General features: G+C 47.3%; 1 protein-coding gene across 2 annotated transcripts in view; it reads right to left on the bottom strand.

The window, feature by feature from the left end:
• Positions 1-20752, bottom strand: part of ME3 (malic enzyme 3) — a 212662-nt gene that overhangs the window by 100180 nt on the left and 91730 nt on the right. For both annotated transcript variants that reach the window (XM_032852862.1, XM_032852863.1), the window contains exon 4: positions 20051-20200. In XM_032852862.1, coding sequence (XP_032708753.1) covers positions 20051-20200 — 150 coding nt within the window. The remainder of the gene's footprint in view (positions 1-20050; positions 20201-20752) is intronic.

Here is a 20752-nt window from a genome sequence, read left to right as displayed (position 1 = left end):
GGAATGCTGCAAGGGCTAGCGTGCGTGAGGTTTCCTCCATCCAACCAACAAAGCCTGTCAATTACATCGTTATCTCCAGTTTCCATCAAGAGCCAGAAAAATCCTCTGGAATGTTAGAATTCAGTGACACCAAAGAGAAAGAAAAGCCAAGATAACGTTCACTTAGGAGAATGTTTTTTCTTGAGAAAAAGACTCTTAACCCTTATCTCTGCCTGCAGCAGAGTGACCCTCGGAAGTTTCCTAAAATAGAACCGGGGGAGGGGGGGACTAGCAAAATCCACTCCAATAGACAACATTCATTTAGGCTTCTTGGCAGCAAGTGCAACACAAAAGGAGGACTTAATTAAAAAGGGCCTGTGACATTAGGCAAACCACTGAGACTGGGCTCGGGGGTGGGGGATGGAGGGCGGCACATTCAACTTGGGAACAAAGGCTCCCTGTTGCCACAAAACCATCATAGCACCTGTTCTTTGCCAGGACAGACACATTTTGGGCAGGAAAGGAAGCTATCCTCTGAAATGCAGAAAGAGGCTATGGGTAGGGTCCGGTAGCACAGCAGGAGAGGAGGGTCTGAGAAGTCCCGAGGGCCTCTGCCGCCCAGCAGCGGGTGAGGCCCCGCCTGAGGTCAAGAGGAGGAAGCTGGCCCTGCCTTGGAGGAACTTACAAATCATATTCTTCCCTGCTTTGGTCAAGTGTCTGCAGGGAGTGTGGCTGAAGTAAGGGATGGGTTCGTGGTAGGCCACTCACGCTCCTTCTTTGGTTTTATTTTCTACCATGAGGAACATTTTGATTATTTTTAACCCACTGACCAACCCTAGCTAACTTCCTGTACCTTGAACAGCCCATCCTGTTTGCTTTCTGACTCCCTATAGGTGGGATGTTACAAAGCCCCCGTGGAGGCCCCTCTTCCTCCTCCCTATCCTCCCAGGTAACAAGTGGTGTGGAGTGTTCCTGTCCTTGGAGTGAGGCCTAAAGGTGAGGAGTGAGACATCCGCCCACGGGCCTCCTTTGGGGGGCCTCTGAGTGGGCTGCGCTTCCTGGCTCTCTCGTGCTTGAAGATAAAAAGTGCCTTGCCCCCTGCACAGGCTCCATTCTGCTTTGCACCATGCATTTTGCTGGACACATGGGAAACAAGGAGGGATGAGACTTTACCTCTGATTTAGTCAGGTTTTCTGGGGGAGGCAGACCAGAAAAAAAAAGAAGAAGAAGAAGAAGCACACTGGGGTATGACAGAGACATTGCTGGAAGAGGGCAAGGACCACAGAACAAGCAGGCCCAGGAGGGCTGAGAGAGCCGCAGTCTAGGGCCCTTTGGCTCCACTGCCCTATTTTCCTCCCTCTCGCTTCTGTGGGATGATTTTCCCCAAGTAGACTTGAAGCCTCAGAAAGGCAGGGACCAAATCCACCATTTCCATTGATTTCCATGGGTCCCCTATACAGCCCAATGGACACTGTATCCCCTTCAGAAAGGGATTTCTAGAAAGATGATCTATTCCTTTCTCTCCTTCCCTGAATGTGAGAATGGAGCAGTCAGGACAAGGGTGCTAGGGTTTCCACCACTATGTCTAGCTTTGTGAATCTGAGGAAGTTCGAGGCAAACCAGACCTCTTGGAATCTGTTTTCTCCCTCTGAAAAATGTAAAGAAGATGAGATGACCTCTAAAAATCTAGGATTCTACAACATACTCTAGCAAGATCTGCACTTTCTAGGTTGTTCTCTGCAAGGACGCAAGGACATGAGGAAAGGCCATGAGTCGGTCATGCCAATTCTGTAGTTCATAACAAGTAGGTACAAAAGGAGAAACTGAGTAATAAAAGCACGTGATAAAACCAAGATGGAGCTTTCTTAAATTTTTGTAGCAAAGAAGAAGAAGGAGGAGGAGGAGGAGAAGGAGGAGGAGGAGGAAGAGGAGGAGGAGGAGGAAGAGGAGGAGGAGGAGGAGGAGGAGAAGAAGAAGAAGAAGAAGGAGGAGGAGGAGGAGGAGGAGGAGGAGGAGGAGGAAGAGGAGGAGAAGGAGGAGGAGGAAGAGGAAGATGAGAAGAAGAAGAGGAAGAGGAAGAAGAAGAAGAAGAAAAAGAAGAGGAGGAGGAGGAGGAGGAGAAGGAGAAGAAGGAGAAGGAAAAGAAGAAAGAAATCCATGGAATAGTAGCAATAGCACAGATCTGGAGTGAGACACACCCCAGTCCAGCTCCCAGCTCTAACCAACCCTTACTTGCTGGACAACTCTGGCAAATTACTTAACCTCAGTATTAGTTGCTTATTATTTAAACAGAACTCTAATTAACCACTAATTTATTAAATCATCTCATTGAGTTTGTGTGCGCACTAAATAAAATAATACAATGTTACTCGCAGTGTCTTAATTAATTCTTAAGTTGGAACCCAATAAATGTTTTCCAAAGGAATAATATCAGTTTCCCTCCAAGAGATGCTTAATTTTGTACCCTGGCTCACAGACAGGGTGACTACATAATCTGGTTTGCCTGTGTCTTGGCACAATTATTGTTTGTTTTCCTTTTCACTCTCAGAAAATGTACTGATCTGCCGGTCCCGTCCATTAAATTCAATACTGAAGACATTTATAGGGTGTCCACCATGCAAAGTCAAGCTTATCTTTCTGGTGCCTTCCTTTGGAATCCTCTCTCTGTGTCGTAGTTAATTTGAACCTGGCGAAGGACACAGAGTGCTCGTGAAGTGGCTGCGATCACCCACGGTCTTTTGCTCTCTCCGCTTTCAGGAAAGGTGGACAGCACACTCTGTACCACACTGCAGAGGTGGGGTTGAACCCAAAGGATGAAGCCTTAATAGCGGTAGACCTACCAGCCTCAGGCTGGTCTTGCCTCCTGGTGAGTCTTATCCTGGGCCTTGGGTAACTCATCATTTCTACTTCCGGGGTGTAGAAAGCCGGAAATTAAAAAAGAAGCCAAGATTTGTTGAGCTCCTGCTACGGTCTGAACGTGTTCCTCTCCTCCCTATTCACATGTTGAAATCCTAGGGCCCACTGTGATGGCATTAGGAGGTGGGACCTCTGGGAGGTGATGAAGTCATGAGGATGGAGCCCTCAGGAGAGGGATTAGCGTCTTACAAGAGGCCCTGGAGAAGCCTCCTGAGCCTTCTGCCATGTGAGGGTAAGGAGAAACCTGCCATCTGGGAGAGCCCTCACCCAACTAGGCCAGCACTCTGATCTCAGGCTTCTGGACGCTAGCTCAGAGCTAGAGTTTACAGCCACCCAGTCTGTGGTATTTTGTGACAGCAGACTGAACAGACTCAGACACTCCCCCTGGGCACATTTTACAGATACTACAGCATTGACTCATCGCTGCAGATCTGGGAGACAGGTGTGGTTCCCATTCACACCTGAGAATACTGAGGCTGGACCAGAGGAGGTAGGATCCTGGAGCCGAGTAGTCTAAACAGCACAGGTGAGCAGGTAAGAAGGCAAGAAGGCACTGTGCTCTCCAGCGTCTCGTTGGATTTAGGAGGTATTTGTAAAACCCGAAGCCCCTTAGGATGCACGCTTCTATTAGCAGAAAACAACCAGAGTAACTTTCTCATTATTTGTCTATATTTGCTTCCTGGAATTTGCAAATCTCAGATATTGCTCTGGTATCAATGATCATGAATGCTTTTTGGCAGGAGAAAATGGTTCGAGTCGCATTCCAAGGGTTGGGAGAACTTCTCCATCTGTTCTCTTTGAATCAAAAGGATCCTGATAAGGTGTACAAATTGCTAAAGAAGAAAGTGTGGTTTTCATCCTAAAAGCACGCATACATGGAAAAGCTGATGAAGAGTGCCTTGTATCCCCATCACATCACTGGCTGACTGGACAATTTATAAACAGGAGGGGAAAAAAAGGTCATAGATGGAAATTTCAGCTGAAATTGACACCCCTGTCCAAATAGTAAATCAGTGCAGAATCAAAAAATTCTAATTTTACAATTCACAGATGCTTCCAATTAGAACAGGGACGGTTAATGTGGTTTCAGCTGTTACTTGAAAATATTAAAATGTGCCAAGGAAACTCAGACAGAGTTGGTACAAAGGAGTTTCTTTTTCTACTGAAATATTTACTCTTCCAAAAATAATAATCACGGAGGCTTCAGGCCCCCTTTTTCCTGAGAAGTCACACTTAACACTCTTCAGTTTCTTTTATGGTTGTGAACATGGCACAGACCCACACATGCCTCCACTTTGCAAAATAAACACACACCTTCCTGCTGTCTAGAAGACCGCTAGTTAATCTGGGTCTCTGAGCAGTAAGCGTTTTGGAACATGGCTCTGTTCTAACATGAACTTCTGATTTTTCCAAGCAAATAATCATCAAACCTGAGAGTCTGAAATTGCCATTCCTCTAACTCAGGGGCCCTGCCAGGGGGCCTCTTGTTTACAGGTATGTGAAAGATAAAGAGGCAAAAAAACATCCTATGTGTTGATTTTTCCGAAGCGGATTTGAGAAGTAGTCACACAGAGTTTTTCCCATTGAGTCATACATTTCTGTGGCCTTTGAGAAAGGGGCTAGGAGCTCAGAGCCCTAGCAAGACCCTCTGAAACTGTACAGGCCCCTAGGCCAAGGACAAGCTGAACTTGTAAAAGCTCACATCCATTTTATGCTAGCATTTACGAGACAATTCTACGAGCAGGCATCTGCACCCTATCTTGAAGCAATTTGTAAGCGGAAGACTCTGCCCACTTTCATTTATTATATAAACATTTCTAGAGCTATCAACGCATATTAGTCATGAAAGCTGGAATTTAATAAAGGAGAGCAGAATGCAGTTTTCAAAAAGGACAAAAGTTCACTGAGAAAACATATGTACAAACCTCAGGGACCCTGATTCCTAGAAGCACATGTAAGAGACAGTTTAAGCGCCTGGAACCAAATGTCTAAAAGGGCCACTCATCAGGAGTGATGGGGGAGGGGGTGCGGGGAGACATCTGACCTGTCTTTCGGACCAAGTGTAGCTTCCCAACTATAAATGTCTTTAAAGAAGAAGTCTCAGAAAACTCAAGATCAGGAATGTTCAAGGACAAGAAAGTGTTTACTTTCAAATGATGGGGGAAAGATGCCAGCTTCTCGGGTTAGAAATAAGTCCCAACTGAATCCACTCAACTCAAACACCAGCGTTATTGTGAAGCTCAAGAGCAGAGGCTCAGACGCACACAGACGCCAATCTCAAGTCTGCTGGTTCGTAGCTCAATGACCTTGACAAATGACTACTTTTGAGCCTCAGTTTTCTCATCTGTAAAACAGAGATAATGAAACATTTCTAATAAAGTTGCATATGACAATGAAAAGAAATAACATATGGAAAACAGTACAATGCCTGGCACGTTTGGTCAGTGCTCAATAGAAGAAAGCTATTTTTCCTATATTCCATGTAAACTAGCCTAGGAAATCCTTCGCATCCCGGGCTTATGTTAATAGAAGAATGTAATGAGTAAGGTTATGAAAAGTTGACTTGATCGGATTTATGTACGTACGAGCTATATGCTTGCAATATTATTGCTTTCTCTCAATTAGAATACCCTGGGTCTGTATAGCCAACCCCCAAGCTATCAGATGACAGACATATCAAATGGGGATCTTATTCTGTTCAGGAGACTGATAATATTGGTGTCATTATGAATAATTTTTGCCGTTATGCTAAAAAACATAGTAGGTCCAGTCTTTCTTTTCTTTCCTCTATTTCTCTCTCTCTCTTTTGAAGATTTTATTTATTTGTCAGAGAGGGAGAGAAAGAAAGAGGTAGGCAGAAGGAGAAGGAGGCTCCTGCCTGAGCAGGGAGCCCAGTGAGAGACTCGATCTCAAGACCCCAGGATCATGACCTAAGCCGGAGGCAGACACTTAAGCGACTGAGCCACCCAGGTGTTCCCCAGTCTTTCTTTTCTATTGGCTTGTGTGTGGTAAAGCACTCGTTCATGAACTATTTCAATAATTACTTATTAGACGCCCCCCCCCCAATGTAACAAGCACTATTCTAGGCAATCGGGAAATTTATCTCAGTTAACAAAACAGACAAAAATTCCCGACTTTATGGGGCTCATATTCATTCTAGTACATGGGAATTGCCATGCCAGGGGTGACAGAAAGGGAAAGGACAAAGACACAAAGAGGAATAGACACACAGTCTAACGGTATAATAAGCTCCCTGTCTGATAAAGCAGATCTGTGAATAACCACTGGGCAATACTGCAGTGAGTTCATTAACATTATTAGCAGAAAGGCTCTCTGCACAGATAGATAGAGGGAGGGGCAAAATATTCCACCATGAGGGAGGGAGGAGAGAGACCAAGGAAGTGGCAAGAGATGAAGACATGGGGGCTGGATTTTAAAGCGTAGGTGGGAGTCTGTCCTGGGGTGAGGGCATCAGGCAAAGGGAAAACTCCTGGTTTCTGTCAATTAATGAAGCATTTAGCAAAATGTAAGCTTAAAAGAAAGTGCACTGTACTAACTAAAGTAGCTTATTATTGTTTTGTTTTTAAACTAGGACTAAGTAGAAAAGGGCCTTTATTTTCCCTAAGTTTTTCCAACAGGTGAGAATAGCAGAGTCTGCTCCGACTTGATTTCTGGTGCTCTGTGTTTACCCAGAGCAGAGTTTATGAAAATAGGGTCCATGTGATGCCAGTGTAGTTCTAAAAAACTTCCGGGGGGGGGTGTTGCCTACAATGAGCTGCAGGCAGTTTCTAAACGGAGATCCTTGTACCCCACTCCTGACATAGTGAATCAGAACCATGGGAAAGAAAGCTGGCAGCTATAATCTGTGGTAAGTGGACTTTTACAGAAATCTAAAATCACTGGCCTCCGTAGAGGTTTTACCTCCCAGTCTGATAATCAGAATAATTTAATTGAATATTTATCTTAATTATTCTAGCTAGCACCCTAAGTGTGTCCTACTGTTACTCGAATTCAAATTTCCTGTACCATCTTCGTCTAGAAACAGAGAAGTTTCTCTTTCTCACCCCTGATGACCCCAAACCCCACCCCCACCCCCATTTGCTCAAAAGAGGTTCACTCTGGCTGCATCTGTTCTTCCGGTTGGTAGAAACGTTACCATGACAACCTGATGTCTACAGGAGAAGCACTGATAGGCTCCTGCAAGGTCCAGGCCACACTGGCCAACAAGTGCTACCTACTGCCTTGCTTCTGTGATGAGGACTGGACATGGTTATTTATCCTCTGGAACCCAAGATTCCAGAAATGCAGGTCCTAATCGCATTCCACTCTATTTTTAAAAAAGATTTTACTTATTTATTTGAGAGAGAGCAATGCTCGGAGGCACAAGCTCAAATGGGGTGGGGGTGGTGGGCAGAGGGAGAAGCAGGCCTCCCACTGAGCAGGAAGCCCAATGCGGGGCTCAGTGCCAGGACCCCTGGGATCATGACCTGAGCCAAAGGCAAACGCTTAACCGGCTGAGCCCCCCAGGTGGCCTGCGTTCCACTCTAGCTATTGATCTTCCCAGCTGATAGGTCTGGGTTTGTGGATAAAGTTATTTTGTAAAGAAGGGGATAAATTTTATTCTTTAATTATCCCAGTAACATAGAAACTCTGCAATTACTTTTATCTCCCCAGCTTAGCTGTTACATTCTATTAAATTCCAGAAACACTTAGCCTGGCACTTACTGAACGCTACTCTCTCTCAGGTCCTGGAAGGTCTACCTGCTAAAGATTCTTAAAGGAATCAAATAACTTTTAGGTTAATGTTAAAAAATTAAACACTAGGGTGCCTGGGTGGCTTAGGCGGTTAAGCAACTGCCTTCGGCGCAGGTCATGATCGCAGGGTTCTGGGATCAAGTCCCACATCGGGCTCCCTGCTCAAGCAGGGAGCCTGCTTCTCTGTCTGCCTCTGCCTCTCTCTCTGTCTCTCATGAATAAATGAATAAAATCTTAAAAAAAAATTAAACACTAAGAATTTGAAACAAAATTAATAAAGTTAAAGATCTTTGTTTTTAAAGAGTTGTTAATAGAATCTCATCTGGGATTCTTTTTTTTTTTAAAGATTTACTTATTTTAGAGAGAGCTTAGGGGGAGGGGCAGAGGGAGATGGACAAGCAGACTCCCTGCTGAGTGGGGAGACCCACGATTTGAAGTTTGATCCCACAACCCTGAGCTCATGACCTGAGCCAAAACCAAGAGTCAGATGCTTAACTGACTGAGCCACCCAGGTGCACTTCATCTAGGTAGGATTCTATTAGAAGTCATCAGGGAAATGAGACTCCCAAGTTTGTTTTATCATTACTCCTATTCTAACTGTGGATCCTTCCATATGGCTTCCTTCCATCCAACAAGGCCATATGCCAGGCTCAGTGCTGGGCACTGGGTATCCAATGGTGAGCTAAACACACATGACTCCTGCCCATCACCAGCTTACCATCAAGGGGGAAGAGTCCTGGATGGCAAATAGAAACAGTTCGGTTCTACCTCTCACTATTTGTACAACCTGGGGTTCTAAATGGGTGAAACCCTAGAAGAGTGTCTGGTGCATCAGGAGGTCTCAAAAAACCAACGTGAGCTGCTGCTATGTGACCGAGGTGACTCAGGCATCCCCTCAGGAAGGGACACTGCTTTCGGCTGCTAGCAACACAGCACTGACTCAACTGACTGGAAAGAGGAAGTTCATTTCACATAACAAGAAGTCCAGGGGAAGGCACCTCCACGATTTGTTTATTCAGTGGCTCAACAATGTCACTAAGGATGCAGGCTGCCCGCATTACCATTTGGGGCATTACTGGACTGGCCTCTGGGCTGTTTTCTTCATGACAGTAGAATGATTAACAGAATTCCACGTATCCCATGCGGACATGAAAATGTCCCGGGAAGAAGGAGCCCTCTTGGGACGAGAAACACCTTTCCAGGAGTCCTCTGGCAGACTACCCTCCCCTCTCTTGGCCCAGAATTGTCATTGGCCAAAGGACTTTACCATGATTGGCTGGGATTAATTAAGACCCACTACTTGGTGATGGGAAAGACCAAGACTTCTTCAAAGCCCATGGCCACTGGGAGAAAGAAAGATCACTGACAAAGCAAAACAAAAACACAACCAGGGTTTTGTGAAGGAGGAGGAAAGGGCAACTAGCAGTGTCTTTTGTGTTCCCAGTCCAGAGCATCTGTGATTCCTGGCTTGTTCCAACCATGTGTCTGACTCAGGCAGTTCTTCCTGCTTGGAGCTCATCCACAAATCTCTGCATGCAAGGGATTGTGCTGGGTCATGTTCCCAATGGGAGTCAAAATCTGGTTTTCAAGGTTGAGATCAAGAAACAATAATTCAGTGGAGAGATTTCTTACCACAATGAATTACCTGCCTACTTTGGGAATAAACTAGACAATTCCCACCACACTTTACTAAGTGGCTTACATTGCTTTAGAGATGCTCTTCTCAGCTGGCCTGTGAACTCCTCAGGTTCAGAGACCTGGAATAAACTATCTTATTCCATTTGGATCTTCCGTGTACTCGACGGTGGCCAACCATAAAGATGGTGCTTAATCAAGGCTTGCTGAACCTAATCAGAAGAAGTCTTTAAGTGTTATGTCTGGTGTGTCTGCAGGCACTAGGCTCAGCACCATGGGAGACATAGAGAAGAACAAAACCTAGTTCATTTCCCTCCTGAAGGCTGGGGTCCAGGAGAGGAGCTCATATGATAAGAGCTGTCAAGCTGGAGAAGTCCATCTTCTACCACCCAGATTACTTTTTATTCTTTTGACTTTTTCACTTGTTCCCCTCCAGTAACCTCTGGACAGCATAGAGGCCACACTGGGCGTCCTGCCACAGCCTTGTTTCCATCTGCAGCATCCCAGACAGAATCTTCCTGATCTACTCCTTCCCATCACTCTCCCGTTCCCACAAAAACCTATCCTTCCTAACTCCCAATCCCCGTGGGTGTTTTTGTTTTTTTTTTTTTTGTAAGATTTATTTATTTATTTGAGAGAGAGAGCGGGGATGGGCAGAGAAGGGAGAGGGAGAGAAATCTTCAAGCAACTCCTTGCTGAGTGCAGAGCCAGACACAGGGCTTGAACCCAGGACCCTGAGATCATGACTTGAGCTGAAACCCCAAGAGTCAGTTGCTTAACCCACTGAGCCACCCAGGGGCCCGCGATCTCTTTGTTTTTAGGAAACTCTGATTCAAGATTAGTCTCTAAGAAACCAGTTAACTGATAAAGTTTTCAATGTTACCCATCCAGGGCACATGAAACATTTGAGGGGATTCCTGTAGGTGCAATGAGCCAATCCAAGGACCTGACTATAAGAGTGGATTTTAGGCATCTGCCAGCTGGGGGTGGAGTTCTTTTCTGGCAAGGCAGAAATTTACTCTTTTTCAAGAAATTCTATAACAATGATCCTTTATTCTTCATCTAGTCCAGAGCCTTTCAAAATATGTTGGGGGCATCTCTTATGAAGCCACTCCCTTTGGACTAAACTTAGCGTAGCAAACCCAAGTTGCCGTGCATTTTACAGGTTAATGAGAGATCAAGTTTATTTGAGGAAAGGTCTGCTCAACTCCTGCCTGTATGTACGTATTTCCTTCTCAGTAAGGAAATTCTCCCACCCCTGTTCTTTTGATCACCATGGCTGGGGATTGCCAGGGACAAAGGAGGAAAAGGACAGAGTCCGATAAAAAAGAAACAAAAATCAGTTTGTTTAAATTGCCAGGGAAATCTGCCTTTGGCTAAAGGAAGTCAAGCCCAGAACATCCTGTTCTAGTTAATAAAGCTCATTTTCTCCCAGCTTGAGCAGAAAAATAGAATCTCCGTGTCTGTGGGGGCAGCTCAACCTTTCCCACCTTTACTCTCAGCCCCTACACCCACACTCATGGATGGCTAGGGGCTCCTCGATCCTCCCCAAAAAGCAGATGCTCCTTCTGGATGCTAACGTCCCAGGCAGGTCCCAGGCAGTTCAGTACAAACTCACTTCTTTTGTACGTAAATCTTCAAACTTCCTCTGCAAAAGAAAAAGGCAATTCCCTGCAATTCAGACACAAGAATAAACGGTCCTTCTCTCCTCTGTGTTTCTCTGTTTCAGAGTGTTTCAATGACATGGGATCCAGACACAATGTAACTTGCTTCATGGGACATTGGTGTCAGATAAAAGCTGGACCACCTCATGCTTTGGAAAGACTCCTGGTGGCACCTTCTTAGCTCTTTTCCAGCATCAATTTCCAAGCACGGAACAACCTAAGGCAGACCCTGGACGGCCCAGCTGGTCTGCCTGGGAAGGGGCCCACGTGTGAGTCAGAGCTTTTCAGCAAAATGACACTTCTGCGGATAAGCCTGCAAGCTTTTTCTTGTCAGAAAATGGTATGTGTTTCCATCTCCTCTTACATCTTCTTCCTTTCAATGCCAGACACCTCAGAGGCAAATGGATAGCCACAGTGCTCCAGTCCGCTCAACATTTACAGACTAGAAGGGTTGGAACTGGAAGACGCCCCCGAGACTCCCTAATAAAATTCTCTTGTTTTATAGATGAGCACACAGAGGCCCAGAGCCGGGACAGTCACACTGCCAAAACGCTAAAACTGGCACAAAAGCCTTCGTCTCATGACTCGCAGCTTTTTCTACGAACACACAGCGGGGCCTGGAAGTATCTGCTCCTTCTGCTTCCGGCAGATGGTCTCCATTTAGTTTTCAGGGGGCAACCTTTCGCCAGCTTTTCATCCAGTGGCTTTCAAAGTGTGGTCCCTGCCCCAGCAGCATTCGGGTCACCTCGAATCTGCGTTTTATCAAGACTCCGGGTGCTTCTGATGCAAGCTGATCTGTGATGCCCTATGGTTAACCTGTTTGCCTCACCCACCCAGTTCATCAGGGGGTCAGGACGCTAATCAGATCCATCTAATTTCACAGCCCTTTTCCGGCTTAGCTCTTCAAGTGACCTGTAAGGTGGGCATTCACTTAAGGTACCCCTGGGGAAATAGTTTATGGTAAATTTGGGACTAGAAGCTGGAGTGGAAAGCTAGGGACCAGTACTCACTCCGCCTACTTCCTCCTGTCGCTCCCACCTGCGCTGCTGTCCTCTCCCCCCAGATCTGCTCATTTACTTCCTTTCCCTCTCTTCCTTCATAGCTGGCATCTGCTTTTGGTCTACTATGACCCGACTCTGACGTCTAAACCATAGCACACTTTTTGCCTAATTTCTCTTCCTAACTGTAAAATTCTCCTTACATAACTTTTCCCATTTTTCCATCACATTCCTGTCAAGGACTCCAATGGGCCCAGCCCATCTTCTGAGCCAGGCCACGCTGGTCACTCCAGTGCTTGGTGGTCTTTGGTCTGATGAGTTTTCCTGTCTAATCAACTGATGAGTGTGCATTTTGGGAGAGGGAGGACTTTGGTGCACTGATCGAGGCTTCAGGAAGAAATTGGGGGAGGAGAAAGGAAGCACCCAGGGTCTCCTTCCAACCCGCCCCAACCTCCCCACTAATCCTGTGAATGAGATACGAGGGAACCTGGCAGCGGCTACAATAGTTAGGCTTGCTGAGGGGTGAATGGAGATGGAGGTTCTGTTCTATTATCATGACCTTAATCTTCGATACACTGCCAGGCTGGAGTGGCCTAGGAAATAGGGATGGCAGGTTATTGATGCCCTGAAAGTCACAGAAGATCAAGCTGGGAAAACTGTAGAGATCACCCTGCACAGTGGTTTGTGGCGTGGGCTGCCCATGAGAATCCCTGGCAAGCTTTTGAAAAGGAAACCTCCCCGGGACCCACCTTGGGGATTCTGTCTTCAAAGCTCCCACATGCTTTTAGTGCACAGCTGTCACTGAGAACTACAGCTTTAACTTGACCCTGTTTGTTTTCCAGGCGGGGAAACAGGCTCAGCTATATAATGTGACTGGGGCTCATTCAAAGATCTCCTTCCTAAGTTGGTTATAGAGTTTGGGTTATTAGATCATCAGTGGCTAGAGCTGGAAGAGATCATAGAAGCCATGCAGTCCAACCCTATGCTTTGACTTGAGAGTATAGAGCTCAGAGACTTGCCTACAGGGTCAGCCGGGAAGCAGGGCGAGGGCTCCACACCACGTGTCCTGACTCCTCCCCCAGTGCTCTGCGCCCAGTGCCAGGGCTGCCGGAGGAGAAGCTAAGCAGACCCAGCTACGGGCCGTGTGCTTGCTGTGCTTTGGGGAGCCTTCTCAGTGGCATGGCGGCAACAGCTTGGCAGAGAAACCTGGTGTAACCGGATGGGGCATGGGCTCGGCCAAAGGAATCAGCGCTTTGGTGCCCTGAGAATGGGGAGCACAAGCCGGTCTGAGGATGCTAACCCTTGCTTTCTGCCTGCCTTCCAATCATGCTGGGAGCATGTGTGTCTGTCCCTGACCAGCTGAGAGTGGGGCTGGGGTCCACGTGATGATGGGCTCAGAGGCAGTCCCTGGGTGTCAGAGGTCTTCGGACATTTGCTGAGGTAACGTTGTCTTTGTTTCCCAGAGTGGCTTGAAGTCAAGATGTTGGTGCCCCCTGGTCCTGTGAAGGGCTGGCAATGGCTTCAGCTGGCATTTGGGATGCAGAGGCACGTGGCCCAGGGCCCTTGGGTATGTGTACGCAGGGACAGGTGGTGGAAGCGGTTGAGATGGTCGAAGATAAAGAAGTTCCAATGTAAAAACAAAACCAGATAAAAGAGTAAAGAAAAGCATATAGGGATTCAAGCACAAAAGCAAAAACAAAATGAGGCAATGGCTGAACAGATATAGTGAGGAGGAAACAGGAAGCCCAAGGAGGTGAGTACGAGCCTTAACCACGCCCCTTCTGGACGCTGGGGTGAAGGAGAAGTGATGAAAAAGTCGTGTCTTTGGAAGCTTGTGAGGAACTGGACAATGGAGAAAGCGCATTCACACACATTGAGCTCCTCTGACCTTTATGACGTGCCCAAGAGGTGGACAGACCCTGTGATCTGGGCTTGAGGAGGGCGAGTAGCTGAGCTCTAAGGCCATGTGGTTAATGGGGGAGCTGAGCTATTTCCCCTGGGCCCCAGTTCCAGTGCTCTGTCCACCATGGGATTGTGTGTGTCTGACCATCATGTGTGCGGGCCAGTCATGCAAGGGAACTTACATGAAGGCAAGCATGCACATGTTAATCCCTCAGGTGTCCCACTGACCAGGGTCATGAGCAGCTCGACTGGGAATGCAGGAGAGACACAGGAAACTGGCACTGGGTCAGCAGGGACGTCTTAGACAAGTCAGCCTTAGTTTTTTTTTTTTTTTTTAAATTTTAATTTTTATTTATTTATTTGAGAGAGAGAGAGATCACAAGTAGACAGAGAGGCAGGCAGAGAGAAGGGAGAAGCAGGCCCCCTGCAGAGCAGAGAGCCTGATGTGGGGCTCGATCCCGGGACCCCGAGATCATGACCCGAGCTGAAGGCAAAGGCTTAACCCACTGAGCCACCCAAGCGCCCCAGCCTTAGTTTTGATCTGGGAAAAGTAAGAAGCCCCTTTTGGGGTCGTGTAGGGCTCAGGGATAAAGGACTTGAAGTAACTAGCCGGGGGCCTGCCAGCTTCTGTAGTCAGCATTCCATAAATGGTAGCCGGTTACTGTCCTGTAAACATGTCACTGGATTTGCAGAGAAGGAAGACAATAGCCTGGCTTGGGGCCCAGGGAGGCTGGCTTTGTCCAGATCCAAACCCAACTTCAGGTGTGTTCCACAGAGCCTTGGCCCAGTGATGCCAAGGCCCACTTCCTCCCCTCACCTCTCCCACGCATCACAGCCTCTAGGTCTGCACCTGTCCCTGCCAACAGGGACACAAGTCCAGATCATTTCAGGTCCACATCCAAGGAGAGAGTGTGGTGGCACTTCAGAGGACCGGACTGCCTCAGCCGGGGAGGGTGACTCAGAGTCAGATGACAGAGCCCGGGGACACGGCTGCTGAGCACATAGGAGGGCAGGCCCTTGACACACGGAATCTCACTGACAAGCAGCCACACGAATGGGCATCACTCCCATTTCCCACATGAGGAGACTGAGGGGCTGCTAAACCATCAACAGTCATCGGAAAACAGTCATCAGAAAACAGTCATCGGAAACGGGGATTCAAGGCCAAGTCTGCCTGGCTTCCAGGTCCGTGCTCCTTCCACTTCCTACAACGTAGCCCTCATCACCCATCCAGGTGGGACCACACACAGTGGGTGGGTGATGTTAGGGTTCCAGGGATGTGCACATCTCTCAGAGCGCAAGAGGAGGGCGGTGAAGACAAGGTGTAAGCTTGTGAGGAACTGGACAATGGAGAAAGCACATTCACACACGTTGAGCTCCTCTGACCTTTACGATGTCCCCAGGAGGTGGACAGTTCCTGTGATCCAGAGTTGACCAGTTTGGTCAAGATGGAGGTGCCTGGGGGAGGGAGGGGATTCCCTCTCACTGGACAGCAGTCTTACACCCATAGTGGCTTCCCCACAGCCCCCTCCTTATCTGAGTTGCATTTTGGACTCCTGCCTGGGCTCCCCCAGGGCTTGCTCCTCTTCTGAGTCACATGTTAATGACACTCAAAGGCCTTGCTTCAAGCCAGGCTCTGTAGGATCTATGGCCCACAGAGGCACACGCAGAGGGTGTGCCAAAGGAGGAGAAGGAAGGCTCCACAAAGCCCAGAACCTTCTGCCGTGTTTAACTGCCTAGGGATATTCAGGTGCCCATGAAATAGCCCAGCATCTCCCTCAAGGTGGTGAGGCGATGCAGAAGCACGTTGGAAGTTCAATTTTAGCATCGGCTGGACCTGATTAGTTAGTTTGGAGGGGGGTAGGCCCTTTCACAGAGGACTCCATTGTTCCTGGGAACCTGGCAGGAATGTTTATCATTTCAGAAACCCAGAAGGAGCTGGCTCTCTCCCTCTTGGCCTTGGGGCTGTCCTCCTTTCAGATGCTAATCCATAAAGCCGTTCCAAGCCAGGCCTCAGAGGTAGCTCAGGGCTGAGGTGGAGCCTGTATTCTCAATTCCTTCAAGAGTGAGGCAGGTGTGGAATCAACACCTGGAAAGCGGCCAAATGGAAACCTGGAGCAACAGCTCAGATGTCACATGTCAAATAGTTTCGTTGGGTAATCATCTGAAGGAAGGTTTGTGCAAAACACATGCGGGAAGTCTGTACCAGGAGTGTGAGGGAAGAATCCAAGAACACAGTTCAGTCTGCCCATGCCTGCCTCAGCCCCACACAGCCTCCAGCCCATTCTCTTCCAAGAGAGGCTCAGCAAACAGGATCTAGTGATCAAATATTCCTGGAGCCCCAAAAGCCCACCAAATGGGACCACTCCCAGACCGCAGCAGGCAGTGGAGCTTGGTGGTACCCGTCCACATTCCGGTTCACACTGCATGGGTTGGCACACAGGCCTTGCTGGGTATGAGCTGTGTGACTTTGGGCAAGTCATTTCTCCGTGCCTCAGTTTCTCCATCTACAAGTGGGATGATAGTCATACCCACCTGTTAGGGGATTGTGCTAATTAAATGAGATCATATATATAAAGACCTTAGGATAGTTAGTACCTGGCCTTCAGCAGACATGCATTGTGATTATCACCCTCTTCTGCTCTGGGTAACTGCAGGTCTGCGGGGATGACAACATGCCTTGTTTTCCACGCTATGTGTCTAGCTTCTGTAGTACACTGACTGCACCCACTCAGGGCTGACCTGGTTCTCTGGGCTGGAGTTGATGGCAAGATCCTGTTTCCACCCTTATGAACCCCTTACTCGGCTGCCACGTGCCTCTCCATTGCTGACCCACTGGAGAACTGCCAATGGGGCCTGAACCCAAGTGACACGGCTCCCCGTGACTCCAACCCCTTGGGCTTGGGTGGGAAGGGAACCAAGCACTTTCTTCTTTTTGGGCAGAGACACTGGTCAATTCTCCTATCTCTCTATTCTCCCGTTTCACCCACCACGAGGTCCCAGAGGCCTTACATTCTAGCAAGCGGAAAGGTGGATGTGCCTGGGTCAACAAATAATTTTGCCTCCATTCTTTGCTTTCACCTTTTATGGCCCAGCTCAAATGGCATGTCTTTGATGTGGCTTTCCCTGATTCTCGTGGTCAGAATTCTAACTTCACTGGTTGCTAAACTGTGATGTTGGACAAGTTCCTTTCCTCTGGCTACCTCAGTTTCCCCGTCTGGGAAATGGAGATACTGCTACCAAACTAACCTGACAGGACACTGGGAGGATCCAATATAAGCCTAGCTCCCCTACCCCACTACCTTACACTCCTTGCCGGCACAGGCGATAGGGAGAAACCCAAGCAGGCTGACTACATAGGTGTCTACAAAACCAAGCCCTTTCCTGGAATGGCCATTCCTCCTTCTTTACTCATGGAACTCCCAGTCATTCTCCTGGACCAGCTCAAATATCATCTCTTCTGTGACGCAATCCTACTGCCCCCAGGGAAAATAAATTTCTCCCTCCCATGTACTCCCATGTAGTTCTTTGTCTCTATTAAATCTCTCTCTCTCTTTTTTTTTTTTAACTTTTATTATATTTAACTTATCATTATTTCCTGTCCCCTCATTGTGCTAGGGATTTGCTGGAGGTCAAGAACCGTATTTCATTCTTTGGGGGTAATTTCTTGATGCCCAGCGCCCAATAGCTGCTCCATAAATGTTCATGAACTCAAGTTTTGCTTTGTGTGTTCCCTGGATTCTAGAGTGGGTTCTGGAGGCAAATCCTACCGGGTATGCAGGATCCTGACCCTATTACTAGTTCATCTGGAGCCCACAACTAAATCTACCACCTAATCCATGGAGTCTGTGGAGAAGGGCTCCCACACAGCCTGGGAGCGGGAAGGCTTGCATTTCCACAGGATCTTAGCTGCAAACCAGTAGCGGCCGTGAGCTATGGCTAAAGGATTTCAGGAAACAATGAGTTCTGGAAGAGCCAAATCGTGTGTGTAGGTCAACCTGTGAGTTCCTTAAGTGTTCAATGACTCCATTTTCTTTTAAAAAATGTAACGGCATCTGTATATAATATGACTCTATGTTTAGCAATTCTTCCTTCTTCCTGTAACGGTCACTGAAGGCAAATGGACACTCACATTTATGCCAGGTCCCTTATCCATGCCTCACATTTTACCCTCACAATGATATCTGAAGTAGGTAGTATTGTTACCTGCATTTCATAAATGTGGAAATTAAGGCTGAGAGAGGATAAGGAACATGCCTAACATCAAGGAGACTAAAACTCACAGCCAACAGCAAAGACCTAGGTCTTCCTAGCCAGTATGCAATGCAGCTTTCCCATTAGAGTGTCAAGTGCTTGCCCAGTACTGGTCTAGTCCACACAAATGGATCTGATGTGTTTCCAGCCCTCTTAAGAAATTTGCGTTCTGGTAGAGACAGCTGATATACACATAATTAAAAACATTAAGCATGAAAACTATAACTATGGACTAGAAGTATGTGTGATGACTTAAGGGGGAGTACGAGGGGGGCATGAGCCGTTCCACCCAGCGGGGATCAGGGAAGACAGAGAAGCCTAATCTTGGGGGACTTGAAAGTCTAGCCTCCATTCTGATGGACAGAGAATGAGGAGAGGAGAGCAGGCAGATGTGGGAGGCGGAGAGGACCACGAGTGTGAAGGAGCGGAGAGGTGGAGTGCCAGGCGTCCTTGGGCATGGGGAACAGATTAGAGTAGCTAAGGCATGGGATTTCTGAGTAGGAGTTGACCTGTGACAGACTCGCTCTTGTCAAAGTGCTGGACTTGTTTCTTTCAGCCTTGAAGGCTGCTTAAGGCCTTGGAGGAGAAACATGAGCTGACCTGCACTGGGCAAGAGGGAGGGCCTGGGGGATCATTTCTGAGTAGGGACTGGGTGGTAAATAGTGTCCTGCATCTTCAGAAAGATACGGTCAGTTTCCAAGGTCTCTGCCAGGACGGGTTTTGGAATGAGAATAAGAAAAAAGGAGTCTCTTTCCTGTTGAAAGAGAGGTTGAAGACTAGAATTGCTCTGGAACCCGATGAAGCGCCCCCCACAGGACGGCAGGAGCATGGCTATTTCGAGGGGTGAGGACTTGTGGGCATCCACAGCTGCACAACCCCCCACAACATGAGGTCTGATACACTGCCCTCTGCCAAGGGTGATATAGGGCCAGAAAAGGAAGGAGGGGAACCAGCATTAGTCCCTGGGCTCTCAGCCTGCAAGGCTCAGCCCAAATGCTGTCATCAGCGCAGGAAGACCGTTTTTTCCCAAATTAACAAAAGATGTTTGAGATCCATGATTCCATGTTCATCATACATCAAATGATATATACACACAGATTTATAAATTCTATAGAAACATAAATGACACATCTCTGCACAATACACTATATCTTTACATGTTCTAACACAGACCAAAACAATGTCCCATTACATATAATAAATGCAGGTCTCTTTTTTTACTGTCAGTGTTAGAAATACGTATTGATAATTACCAGGCACCTTGTGCTGAGGATTTTTGGAAAATACTCCCATTTTTCCTTTTTTAATATACTTTTAAAAATATATCTTCTAAACTCATCATGGAAAACAAAACAAAACAAAAAAAAACCCCAAAAACCAAAAAAAAAAGCAATCTTTTTAGAAAGCTGCCCTCAAATTCTTTGTCTATTAAAGAAAACCTAATGCCAAATTTTTGCCTAACAAAATGACATTTTAAGTGGAATCTGAGTCAAGCCCCAATAAAGGAATGAATACTGGTTCTCTGAGTCAGCAGAAGAATTCAGTCTTTGGTATCCAACACTCCATTATTCATTGGCCTGAATTGGTAAGAGAGCTGTCAATGCTGTGGAGATGACCAGAAAAGTGGGGGCGGGGGTGGTGGTTTAGGTGGATAATGAGAGAAAACCAATCCGAAATACCTCTCAGGACAACTTTGAACAATATGTTGGGCATTTATCATCTGGAGGGGGGAGGAGCTCCGCTCTCCCCTTGCTTCCATACTCTCTCCACTCATTGCTCTGTGCCTGGGGTAATTTTCTGAGCAAGTGCTTAAAATCAAATGTCTTGTCAAGCCTCTGGCTCAGTCAGGCACAGCCTCCAGAGTACCATTAAGCAAGGTCAGAGGAAAGAATTGATTCCCATTGAGGAGACAGCCCCTCCCTGAGCCCGTGCCCCAGGATGGCTCACCGGGGCCTGCGGAAGGTCAGGCCGTAGTGCTGACAGGCCAGCCCCACGGTGGGAGTATACACGATGGGCATGAATTTCTCCACGTCTGACGTCAGCACGCGGTAGAAGAGCTTCTCGTTGCGGTCCTGGAGTGTCATGAGAATGATGTACCTTGGAAAGGGAGACAAGAACCAAGCTGGTCACCTGGGCCCTACAGGTGGGAGCACAAAGGGCCCTTGATGCAAAGACCCAGGACTCCCACTAGGCTACGTACAATGACACGTTCATGGGAAAATCACCATCTCTCCTCAGCATGAGTCTCATCTTCTATGAAATGAGGAGAGAATCATCTGTCTTATAGTACTTACTCTTATTCATGGCATAGGCACAATTCTAAATATTTTACATTAATTCATTTAAAACTCCCAAGGACTTATGAGGCAGGTACTAAAATGCTGACTACTTTTTAGAGATAAGGAGACTAGGCACAGAGAGATGAAATTGCTCCCCCAAGGTCTCGTGGCAGAGTAGGGACTTGAGTCTAAGCAATCTGATTCTCGAATCTCAACCACGGTGCCAGACGGTTAGTTATGTTATCACTATGTGGACATTGAGAAAAGACAACCAGGCTGGGACGGAGTGGGGTCCAGGAAGATACCGAACACACCAGTGATGTCTGCATTGGGCTTTCCCACCCCACGTGGCTGGTTCCTGTCACAACCA

This window comes from Lontra canadensis, unplaced genomic scaffold (assembly GCF_010015895.1).
Source record: "Lontra canadensis isolate GAN:19392208 unplaced genomic scaffold, GSC_riverotter_1.0 scaffold7, whole genome shotgun sequence".
Lineage (NCBI taxonomy): Eukaryota > Metazoa > Chordata > Mammalia > Carnivora > Mustelidae > Lontra > Lontra canadensis.
This window is presented reverse-complemented; position numbering and strand designations above follow the sequence as displayed.